The sequence below is a fragment of the Octopus bimaculoides genome, chromosome 3, assembly GCF_001194135.2.
Source record: "Octopus bimaculoides isolate UCB-OBI-ISO-001 chromosome 3, ASM119413v2, whole genome shotgun sequence".
Classification (NCBI taxonomy): domain Eukaryota; kingdom Metazoa; phylum Mollusca; class Cephalopoda; order Octopoda; family Octopodidae; genus Octopus; species Octopus bimaculoides.
In genome coordinates, this window is record NC_068983.1 from 92,276,750 (window position 1) to 92,289,479 (window position 12,730).

A 12,730-nucleotide genomic window follows, 5' to 3' on the forward strand; every position below is an offset into this window, starting at 1 on the left:
AGAGAGAGAGAGAGAGAGAGAGAGAGAGAGAGAGAGAGAGAAAGAGAAAGAAAGAGAAAGAAAGAGAGAGATGTGTGTATTTTTCCCTTGTTTACAATTAACACAGAAAAAATAGATAAACAGCTACCAGAGTAGCAAAATATTACACAAGTAAAAAGGGCATACCACCTTGTTTTTAAAGGTAGAAACTCCGGGTTTATGTGAAGTAAAAGAATTTGAATAACTCCATTTATATATATATATATGTTTTGTTGTGTCTGGGGAGAGTCATTCTCTTTTAGTGACTTATTTAACACACTCACTACTCATTTACTTATTTATTTTTCTAAAATTTTTGTTGTATCTTGCAGCCTTTTCAATAGTCTATTGAAAAGGTTGGAAGCCACAACAAAAAATTTAGAATAATAAATAAATTACTGGAAAATTTTACTGGTGAGGGTGTAAAATAATAAGGCACTAAGAGGGAATGACTCTCCCCAAACACAACAAAATATGCTTCAACATACGAACTCCTATAAAGAATCTTGCGAGCCAAATCTAAAAGCGAAATATATTTATATACATACACATATGTATGCATGCACACACACACACACACACACACACATATGTATGCATATATATACACACACATATATAAATGATTATATATGTGTATGTGTGTGTATATACCTACTTATTCAAACATATGCATGCATATACAGATAAACACACATATACATACATAAACTTATATACATACAAAGCATACACGTATACTTTCACATATGTACAATACTATATATAAAAACAGAATAGAGGCATATATAGATATATGTACAATATATACATATATATATAACCGGGAGAACAGTTTTTGTGTGTGGCAGATGCACAGGGGCAATGAACACTGAAGAAGTACAGAAAAGAGATTCCATCACATGCTGGAGGGGAAAGACTAGAAGTAGTTAATAGCTTCTGCTACCTAGGCGACCAAGTCTGTAGTGGAGATGGTTGTTCTGAGAGTGTAGTGGCTAGAATAAGAATAGCCTAGGCAAAGTTCAGGGAGCTCCTATTTCTGCTGGCAACTAAGAGTCTCTCACTCAGGATGAAAGGTAGACTGTATGATGTATGTGTGTGAACTGCCATTCTACATGGGCCATGACTGCTGAGGAATGCATAGAAATGAAGCTAGTATGATCCACTGGACTTGTAATGTCAGTGTACATACACGACAGAGTGTGAGTGCCCTGACAGAAAAGTTGGACATAAGAAGAACGTGGTGTGCAAGAGAGATGACTGTGCTGGTATGATCATGTGTTACATATGGATGAGGACAGCTGTGTGAGGAAGTGCCACACGTTAACTGTGGAAGAGGTAGACCCTGGAAGACATGGGACGAGGTGGTGAAGCATGACCTTCGAACATTGGGACTCACAGAGGCAATGACAGGAGACCAAGACCTTTAGAGCTATGCTGTGATTGAGAAGACCTGGCAACTAAAGTGAGATCACAGCCATGGCCAATGCCAGTGTTGCATGTCTGGCCCATTTAAGACTACCTTTGATGCGTCGGGTGATATATGCTTGAGAAGACCTGTTGAGTCAAGTAAAACCAAAATCATAGCTGGCTCCAGTTGCAGTGGCATGCAAAAAGCATCATCCAAACATGGTTGATGCCAGGTCTGCCTGACTGGCTCCCATGCTGGTGGCACATAAAGAGTATTATTTGAATGTGACCAATGCCAGTGCCCCCTGACTGGCTCCTGTGCCGATGGCACATAAAAAGTACCATCGGAACATGGCCATTGTCAGTGCCCCCTGACTGGCTCCCATGCCAGTGGCACATAAAATGCACTATCCGAACATGATCGATGTCAGGCCCACCTGACTGGCTCTTGTGCTGGTGGCACATGAAAAGCACCTTCTACACTCATGGAGTGGCTGGTGTTAGGAAGGGCATCCAGCTGTAGAAACATTGGCAGATCAGATTGGAGCCTAATCTTATATGTGAAACTATATGTGTTGCATATTTAAAAGAGGATATCTATCAGTATTAAATGGTAATATTTAAAAAATAGGATTGAAGTTTAAGTGTAATATTAAATAATATTATTATTATGCTATTTTAGATTAATAAAGTGGTATGTTGCCATGTGTTTACATGAAAAAACTTTTTCATCCCTCGTTTTAATTAGGTTCCCTCTCATATTCATTATTTTATACTTTTCTTCTTTTCTACAGAATTTATTGTTAATTTTGTAAGAAGGTACATATGTTAAAATTTTCCGTTTAATTATGAAGTTGGTATTGTTTTTTTTTGTTTTTTTTGAGGGTACTGTTCATTTTGTTTTGGTCCCTAAATGTCAATTCATAGTTTGTTATTTGTGATTTGATCCAGTTTTATGTACATCTGATATAATGGTAGTTTGAAGAATCCTGTGTTGTGATTCTTGCTTGGTATACTACATTTTTTCTTTTACAATCTCTTTTACAAATTAACATACTTTAATGTAAGAGCGTTTTTTCTTGGTTTTTAGACATTGACTGCCACTTTTAGCATGTAAGAAATCCATATGGTGGTTTTCTCTCCGTGTATCTTTCATACACTATTATATTTAGAAATATTTGTCTTCGGACTCTTACTATGCATGCTGGCCACTGGTAAAAAATTATTTGATAATTTTTACCCTTGTATTTATTAAGTTATATATATATATATATATATATTTGTTCATATGATGATATCTCCACAATGTGTTGATGAGAAAAGCATGTAATCGCTACCAATATAGCAAGAGATTTCTCCCCAAAGGTCTAAAGTAGACTCCTTAAGGATCGATCTCCTTGGTTATATATCAAATTTAAAATTTAAGAGAGTTTTGACGCTGATATCCATTATTATTGAAATTTATTCCCATGTCAACATTTCTGTATAAGGCTATATTTAACTGTCAAATTCAAGTCAAATATATAATTTACCTTACACATCTTCAGGGTAAAAGGTAACGAACAAAAACTAAACACCAAAAGCATCGTCTCTAAGTCCAGTTCATATTCAAATTTCTCCTTAAATAACTCCTTAAATAAAGGTCTGTCAAAGGGAGAAAACCCCTCATAATATTATTAATTAATTATAAACAATCACATGTTACAATGGAAATCTATATTGTATTATCTCTAGAAACTTTAGCAAAAAATCACAACTGCTATTGGTAAATTATTCATTGATATGGCCTGCCTTAAGACCTAATATTATACTATAATATACTATAATACCTGGTCATACTGCAGTTTATAACTCATTTAAACCAGAGAAGCGTGTGTTTTGGATAATGGGTACATCTGAGAGCATTATTTGTTAGTTTATTTATCAACTTATCCTTAGAGAATAATATAAAATATAGTTCTAAATTACATAACGAGCAATATCTCCTACCTTTGTCATATGGGAAAGACCTTCCAATGATTGACCATTCTAGCGAATATTGCTTTTTTTTCTTCTTTCAGTTCCCAAATGAATTTACTAAGACTAGTACTTGCTATTTTATCATACTAATTGTTGTAGATATAATTTGTAATAGTTAAATGTGTATATTAGCACGAGATTATATTGGGTATATTACATATTTTGAATAAGATGAAACTAAGAAGTTATTTTATATAAATAAATTAATGAATGAAAATAGATTAATTATAGAAATTTAGCTTAACTTATATGTATATAGGTATTTTAGTTTATTTAGACTTTATAATTTTCCAGTAAATGATATACTACAGTTAATTTTTTGTTATTCTCACAGCTAAAATACATCTTGTCATTTTAACAGTTTAAATACACATTCTATAATTTTATATTTACGCCTTCTTTTCACGTGATATATTTCTTATAAATGCTAAATTCTTTGTATTACATTTGAAATTTTAGTTTGACAGAAATTCTTTGATAAGTTATGTTTTTATTTTAAGTAATGTTAAATATTTTTCGATTATTTATTGTTAAAACAAGTATTATTCTATATTTATTTGATATTTTATTACAAGATTAGATGCGTACATTGATTTATTATTATTTTTATTATTATAATTTATTTTAGACCTGATGAGTGACTATATTTTTAGATTGAATTGAATTTATTTTAAATGTAGCCACGAAATGCACGTAGCCTTTTAATGTTATTTGCTATTTATTGATTGTGTAATTTGTTGATTTTTGTAATTGAGTTTTTGTGGTATATTTGTTTTTCATTGTTGAATTTGTTAATAGTTGGTTTTTCTCTAAATTATTTGTGTGTGTGTGTATGTATATATATATATATATATATATATATATATATATATATAGACACACACACACACATATTATCATGTCTGGAGAGAGTTTGATTTTCACTCATTTACTTATTTATTTCTAAAATTTTCATTACGGCTTGCAAAATTTTCATTGTGTCTTGCAAGATTCATTGAAAATTTTAGGAAGAATAAATACATAAATGAGTGGAAATTGAACCAGTGTGTGTGTGTTAAGTAATAAGACACTAAAAGAGAATGACTCTCCCCAAACACAATAAAATATGCTTGAACACATGAATTCACATAAAGAATCCTGCAAACCAAATAGAAAAATGAAATATATACATATATATATATATATATATATTATCATCATCATTTAACATCTGTTATCTATGCTGGTATGAGTTGGACGGTTTGACTGGGCTGGCACGCTGGAAGGTTGCACCAGACTCCAGTCTGATTTGGCATGGCTTTCTATGGCTGGATGCCCTTTCTAATGCCAACAACTCCGAGTTTGTAATGGGTGCTTTTACATGCCACCAGCGAGTATGCCATTTGCATGACACTGTGCTGCATTTACATGCCACCGGCATGACACCAGTGACTTCCACATGACACTTGTATCTACCATGACTGCAATCTTCCTCAGGTTGATGGGTCTTCTTCTCAAGCACAACATAATGCCAAAGGTCTCAGTCATTGTCCCTGTGAGGCCCAACACTTGAAAGGAACTCAGCCACTTAGCCTCCGTGAGGCCCAGCCCTCGAAAGGAACTCAGTCACTTTGCCTCCATGAGCCCTAACATTCAAAAGATGTTCTTTACGTGCCACTAGCATGGGTGCACTTGGCTTGACAGGTCCTCTCAAGCACAGCACATTGCCAAAGGTCTTGGCGACAGTCATATCCTCTGTGAAGCTCCAAATTCGAAGATCATGCTTCACCACCTCGTCCCATGTCTCCCTGGGTCTATCTCTTCCATAGGTTCCCTCCACAGATAGAGATTAGCACTTCTTTACAAGCTGTCCTCATCCATACGCCTAATATGACCATACCAGCACAGCCATCTTTCTTCCTCTTATGCCTAACTTTTCTCTCAAGTTGCTTACACTCTGTTGAACATGCACAGTGACATTGCACATCCAGGAAAGCATAGTGGCTTTATTTATTTCAAGCCTACACATGTCCTCGGCTATCATAGCCCATGTTTCACTGCCATGCAGCAGAGCTGTTTGCACACAGGCATTAAATTTTTTTAAGCATAGCTCAAATGATGGTGCTGTAACTGGCATGGTTGCAAACACAATGAAGCCACACACACACACACCCACATACAAGTCTGCCACAAATAACCCAGGATGGCCACCATTGGCACTAAGTCAAATATAAATGATGCACATACCAATGTATGCTGTGTTTCCTACAGACAGAAGGGAAAAAACTCATGGTGGAGTTGCATTGTACCACCATGAAGATGTCACACCATTAATCCTGTTGTCACATTCTATGTCTGTGACACACTCATAGTACATTTAAAGCAACATGATATGGTAATATGCACATCATATTGCCCACCTGATGCCTTAAATCATGATGGTAAATTTATGGAAAACTTCACAATGATAAAAGAAGTACTAACAAAACTTGATCTAAGTGTTAATATACTTCTGATGGGTGACTTCAACTTTTCCAACATGAGATGGCTTGAAGGCAACATAATCTCAAGAATGACACACAAAGAGCGCAATCAAGCTGAATCTCTACCTGATCTCACAAAAATGCTGTTCATGGAGCAAACAGTACTCTCCCCAACCAGAAATGGTAGCATATTAAATCTATTTCAGAAACAATGTAGCTCCATCCACAACATGAATATAACACCTGCATTCTTCTCAGACTACAACATGGAAAAACTGATGACGTATGGTCCAAAGCCAATTAATGATGTATTCCACACAGATGGTACCCAAACTCTGTCCAATCTGAACTTCTACAAAGTTGACTAGAAGTCAATTGAAGAAAGGGATTATCAATCAAAATTGACCTAAAAGTCTCTCTCTGCAAGTTATTGACATGAAACTTTAAGAATTCATGTCAATAATGTGAGCCACTTATATTAAATTTGTCCCACAGAAGAGAGCAACTACATTCAAAAACATCATTCCCATGACAGGAGAGTCCTTATGAGACACTGTATAAAGATCTCCAATCGCTTAAGTAGAGAATTGAATGACAGCGAAGAAGAACTGATTTTAGAAATCAAAAATACATTGCTACTCTTATGGAGAGCTTTTGTTCTCAGTTGTCTGGATTACTACTCCCAACTGTGATCACTGCAGAGCATCAAGCTGATGGCGAAACTTGAGGCAGTCAAGTGCCAATACGCGAAGAAGATTGACTCAGTGAAACAGATGAACTACTGGGAGAGGTTAAAAGAATTCAAACTCTACTCCTTGGAGAAAAGGCATGAAAGATATACAGTGATATACATATAGAAGACCCTAGAAGGTCCGGCTTCCAACTTTGTAATGAAAAGCTATTCTAACCACCAAACTGGGCAGCACTGGATAATACCAAAGATCATATTTTCTCCATCTCAAATAAGGATCCAATACTACAAAAGCTTGGATTCCAAGGGACCACAACTGTTTAACATCCTGCCAGACAATCTTGGAGATTTGCCAGGTGTAAATGTGGAGACCTTCAAAAAACATCTGCACAAATTTCTATCTGAAATTCCAGATGAACAAACATTGCAGAAGGAGGCACAAAGAAGAACAGCTCTGTCCAACTCACTTCATCAAAAACAGTACAGAAAAGAGACCCAATCTCACTGAAAGGCAGTGCTCTGGTATGGCCTCAGTCTTTGGCTGAAAATACTAAGAGATAAAAGACATGTATACATTATAAATATATATGTATACAGGGGTTGGACGAAATAATGGAAACACCTAGCATCGTAGCATCATAATTTTGAAATATCTATAAAACCATCAAAAGCTTCTTTATTTTTATGTTGTTTGATTTATTATTAGTGTTGCTTAATATGTTTTGCTAAAATTGCTGTTCCTTTTCAGATATCATCAGAAAGAGGTAATTAAAATTCATTAAAATGACAGATCTATCATGCTTTCAAAGAGGTCAAATTGTTGGTGCTCGTATAGTAGGCGCTAGTGTAACAAAAACAGCTGAAATGTTTGGTGTATCAAGAAGTACTGTCTCAAAAGTAATGACAGCCCTTGAGAAAGAGGGAAAAACCTCCTCATCAAAACAAAACTCTGGAAGAAGACCAAAACTTTCAGATAGGGACTGTTGGACTCTTACGCGAATTGTTAGAAAGGATCACAAAACTACAGCTCCCAGAATTACTGCAGAGCTTAATGAACACCTCAAAAACCCAGTTACCACAAAAACTTTTCTCCAGGAGCTGCACAAAGCCAGATTTCACAGGAGGGCTGCAATCAGAAAACCACTACTTTTGAAAACAAACATTGCTAAGTGTTTAGAGTGGAATAAAAACCTACAGAATTGGTCCCTAGAGCAGTGGAAGACTGTTATTTTCTCGGACGAGTCATCCTTTACCTTATTTCCAACCACTGGCTGAGTATACGTGTGGAGACAGCCAAAAGAAGCATTTAACCCAGACTGCCTTCTTCCAACTGTTAAACATGGAGGAGGATCTATGATGATCTGGTGGGGCTATATCTTGGAAGTCTGCCGACCCAATGGTTTCCCTTCATGGCAGATTTAGTAGTCAAGACTATTTAAGCATTTTATCTGATCAAATTCATCTTATGGTTGCAGAACTGTTTCTGGGAGAAAATGCAATCTTTCAGGATGATAATGCACCAATTCACAGAGCTAAAGTTGTTACTGAATGGCACAAGAAATATTCTAGTGAAGTTGAACATCTTATCTGGCCACCACAGCCCCCAGATCTCAATATTATTGAACATTTATGGTGCATTTTAGTAAAACAAGTAAGGAGTCGATAGGCTTCACCATCATCCCTACAAGAACTGGAGACTGTTTTAGCTGAAGAATGGGCAAACATTCCTTTGGAAATAATTCAAACTTTGTATGTGTTCATACCTCGTAGAATTCAATGTGTAATTACTGCCAAAGGCGCTTCTGCCCTATATTAAAATAATTTTGTTTGAAATTTTATGGTGTTTCCATTATTTTGTGCAAGCCCTGTATATATTATATATTTTGTGTGTGTGTGTGTGTATATATAGCGTGTGTGTGTGTGTTCTTTCATTTTCTTTTATTTTTTTATTATTATCAAATTTTGTTATGACTTGGTAGCACTGAAACCCATATGGTGAATCTGTTTGAAAAACTTTTTGTATGTTGTTAATACCTTTTAAGTAATAGCATTTGATGAGTAGATTGTAATTTTGATTGCTTTATATATTTTTGCATCTGTTACTACCTTATTTTCTCCAGAGCGTTTTTATATCAAGAGTTGCAGAATCTGGTCCAGCAGCCCTATGTGGTGTCTGTGTTGGTGATAAACTTATTTCTGTAAGTATTATCTGGTAACATTCTTTTAAATACCCAATTCTAATACACATACAACTCTTACAATTTTTTGTGTTAGTGCCTTTTTATCCACAGCTGGCACCTTGGATAGGTGTTTCTTATCGTAGCATCAGCTTCACCTAAGACTTGTAGATGGATTTGATAGACTGAGACTGAAAAAAGCCTGTTGTGTGCGTGTGTGTGTTTGTGTGTGTGTGTGTGTGTGTGTGTGCATGCAAGGATATGTCTGTCTGTTTACATTTGCATTTCTCAAAAATTGCACAACTGCAAGTAGCAATATTGTTTTCATCTTCCCTCAACAAACTGCAGCTGACTTTCTACCTTTGAAGAATAAAAGATCCCTTTCTAGAAAAATAGATAATGTTTAGCAATAGGAAGGGCATCCAGCTGTTAAACTATACCTCAGTAAATCAGTAATGTATTTGTGTAACCTGCCTCCATGGTAAAACAAATATTAAAAATTGGACAAATATATCATCATCATGTCCTCTCTTATGCTCACCTTCTTATTTATTGTTCATTGAGAAGTTGCTCTAGCATCCCATTGCTACCTTTCTCTTTCCTTCAGCCATATATCTCTACAGTGGGACATGTGCTTGTTCCTCCTAGCATACAGCCACTTGTCTCCACCTTTCCCTCCCAAATACTTCTTCGTAGTGGGAGATTTTTTCTCCTTTTCCTTCTTTTCTTTCTCTGTTCTCTTCTATCTTGCCTGTTACATAGCAGCATCACTAGTGCCAGTGACATGAAGAAAGCACCCAGTACATTCTGTAAATATATACATATATATTGGGTTGGCCAAAAAGTCTGTTTGGTTTTTGTCAATACTAAACTTTGAGCACTTCAACGAGTAGCTAACTACATTCTATCCTTTGCACATGCGCACTTGTTAGAAACTTGACACTTCAACATATTTCGACAAGACAGGTTGTATTTTGTGTACATGAGATCACTCTGAAAATAGAGAACCATGCTTTTTATTGTAAAAAAGGCCAGAAAGTGGCTAAAACCTGCAGGTAGATATGTGCTGTGTAGGGAGAGGACTTTGTTACAGAACCTGTGTGCCAGAAATGGTTTTCAAGATTTTATTGAAGAAATTTTTCCATTCAAGATGCACCTTACTCAGAATGGCCAGCTGAGATTGACAGCAACATGAACTCTTGTTATACAACCAGGATGATTGTAAATATTCTCCAAATATCCAAATCAAGTGTGGAAAACTATCAGTATCAACTTGGTTACATCACCAGCTTCAATGTTTGGGTCCCACATCAATTGAATGAAGCTGACCTTTTCCAATGGATTTCTATCTGCGATTTGTTGCAAAAATGTGAAGAAAATTATCCTTTTGTGAAATGCAAATGGTCATAAGGGAAGCACAGCAAACCACCACAAACAAAAAAACTAGAAAAATTATGTATATTAGATTATAGGAAAGGCAATTATAAATTAATGGGTTATTACTATTGAAATATTTAAGTGTTTTTCTCAGTTTATGAAAGTATTTCAGTGTAAATCTACTTCTACAATTTGATAATTCTAGTTCAGAAGTAACTAGTGGGACCTGTGTAAATTTCACAGAATGAAAAATATTAAGAGGAACTATTTAAGAGCAAAAGGATGGTTTGTATTTTTATAGCATTCATAGTCTAGCTTTCTTTCTTTAAATATGCTTGATGTTCATCTACATTAATTTCCTTATGTCTCCATCAGTGTTGTCTTTTTTCTCTTTTTATTATATTTCCCCCCTATAACTTTTCACATCACCACTACTACCATCATCACTATAATTTTCAGTAAAAAAGCTATTTTCAGTCCACCTGTTTGTTTGATGACAATAACAAATGTTATATATATATCTCTCTCTCTCTCTCTCAATATAACTGCCTCCCCTGTTCATCTTTCTATCTGTCTTTCTTTACCCTCACCACCAGAACATCATTCTCTGCTAAATATTGTATCCTAAGCATCTCTTTCTCTCTTCCTCAACTAACTTTTTAACTATGTAATAAGTATTCATTCTGCACCCCACTGCACATCATTAACACCTCTCTCCCTCATTTTCTCCTATTCTTCATGTCTTCCATCAGCTGGCCACATGACACATTTCTTTACTTCTTCCTCTCTTCCTTTTTCACTCCACCTCACTAACTAACTAAAGTATAACAGGTGAGTGAACAAGCAGATTATTATATAGATTATATAATACATTTCCTCGAGGCAAAGACCACATTTAGAATTGCCAATATTTTATGATGGTGCATAGCTAATGATTGGACCACTTTATAACATAGTTAATGTTCTTGTCTTTTAAATCCCAAATGCACTTACTAAGATATCTACCTAGACTTATTTATCCCTTTTGCTTCTTATTTTTCTCTCTTTCTCTCTCTCTGTCTCTCTCTCTCTCTCTCTCTCTCTCTCTCACACACACACACACACCTGGGTGAGTGAACAACTAAAGAAAAAAGCACTAAACACATTTTGTAGGAGTTACAGCTATTGTTATTGAAAACAGCTTGATTTGGCTCCATGCAACTTAATTTTTCCTAAGCTTCTAAACTGGCTCATTCAGGCTCAGATTACTGAATGAAGAAACACAAGAAGTCCTAGATGGCTACTGGAAAATGGGTTGTTATTGGTCTAGGTGGGTCACATGATGTTAGAAATGAAACCAGCATTTCAGTGACACCAGATGCATTAGAAAGGAGAATTCCTTGGACTACGTGGTTGGACAGGAAGTTGGCGATGTTTTGGTGTCTGGTACACCTTTGTAGGGATTTGGAAGCTGACAGAAGCAAAGACAACAAGTGTGTGTAGTAGATGTATGAGTGTATGGATGTAGGTATGTTATTGGTTGTGTGTACTAGATGAATGAGTACATGGATGTAGGTGTGTTATTGATTGCATGTGTGTTTGTGTGCATGCATGCTTGGGTGTATGTGCCTACTGTATATGTGTGTATGTATGAATGCATGAATAGGTGTTTGTGCATAAGTGTGTACACTTTTGCATTTGTGTATAAAGATATGTGTACATGTGTATGTACATATATATGCATGCTTTTAATGTTTATGTGTGCAGGTGTGAGAGGTGTAGTTGCAACAATATTGCAAGGGTGGGTGAGAGGAAGAATAAGAGTTGGGCTGAGGTTTGGTGGTGTAGGGGGAGAGAAAAAAAGAAGTATCTGTACTTAGATGTATGTGGGTGTGACATGCATGCTAGTGTAGTTGCAACAGTGTTGCTGGGGGTGGGGAGGAAATAGATGTGCCTGTATGCACATACTACATGTATGGAGGTAAATGTAGGCAGTTGCAGGGGATGCATGAGGTTGTGAAGTCAGTGTGCATAGGCATTGGTGGTTAAAAATCCTGTTCTTGGTTGTGGGGGAGCCATTATTAAGGTGGTCCACTGGGTTATTGGCAGCAATAAGATAGTTCAAATTTCCTGTTAAACAGAATAGGATAAAATGAAGTAAAAGGAAAAGATACAATAAAATGAAAAAAATTAAACCCAGGCAACACACAATAACAGAAGTAAAATACAATGAAAATAAAATGTTGTAAATCCTAATACTATGGTTATGCCTCTTCTTATTACACTTATTGTTATTCATATCACCCTCATTATTATTCATATTATTATTGGTTCTAGCTCCACTTATATTATTTCTACTGGTATCATTGTTGCCTTTATCCCTAATATTTCTCTTATCTTTATTACTAATCACAGTCTTTTTTTATGAGCTCCATTATACATGTTATTAGTATGGTTTCTATTACAGTGTAATTGTTAATATTTCAAATTTTGCTATTGGCATATATGTATCACTACTATTATTATTCTTATTATTCTGCTTTATCGTTGTTATTATTATTATTATTATTATTATTATTATTTTATGTCTGACTTTT

The 12,730-nt window shown here is 35.5% G+C and overlaps 1 protein-coding gene across 1 annotated transcript in view; it reads left to right on the plus strand.

Moving 5' to 3' along the window:
* Positions 1-12,730, plus strand: part of LOC106871622 (protein scribble homolog) — a 698,511-nt gene that overhangs the window by 301,868 nt on the left and 383,913 nt on the right. The window contains exon 18 of the mRNA XM_052966764.1: positions 8,721-8,798. Coding sequence (XP_052822724.1) covers positions 8,721-8,798 — 78 coding nt within the window. The remainder of the gene's footprint in view (positions 1-8,720; positions 8,799-12,730) is intronic.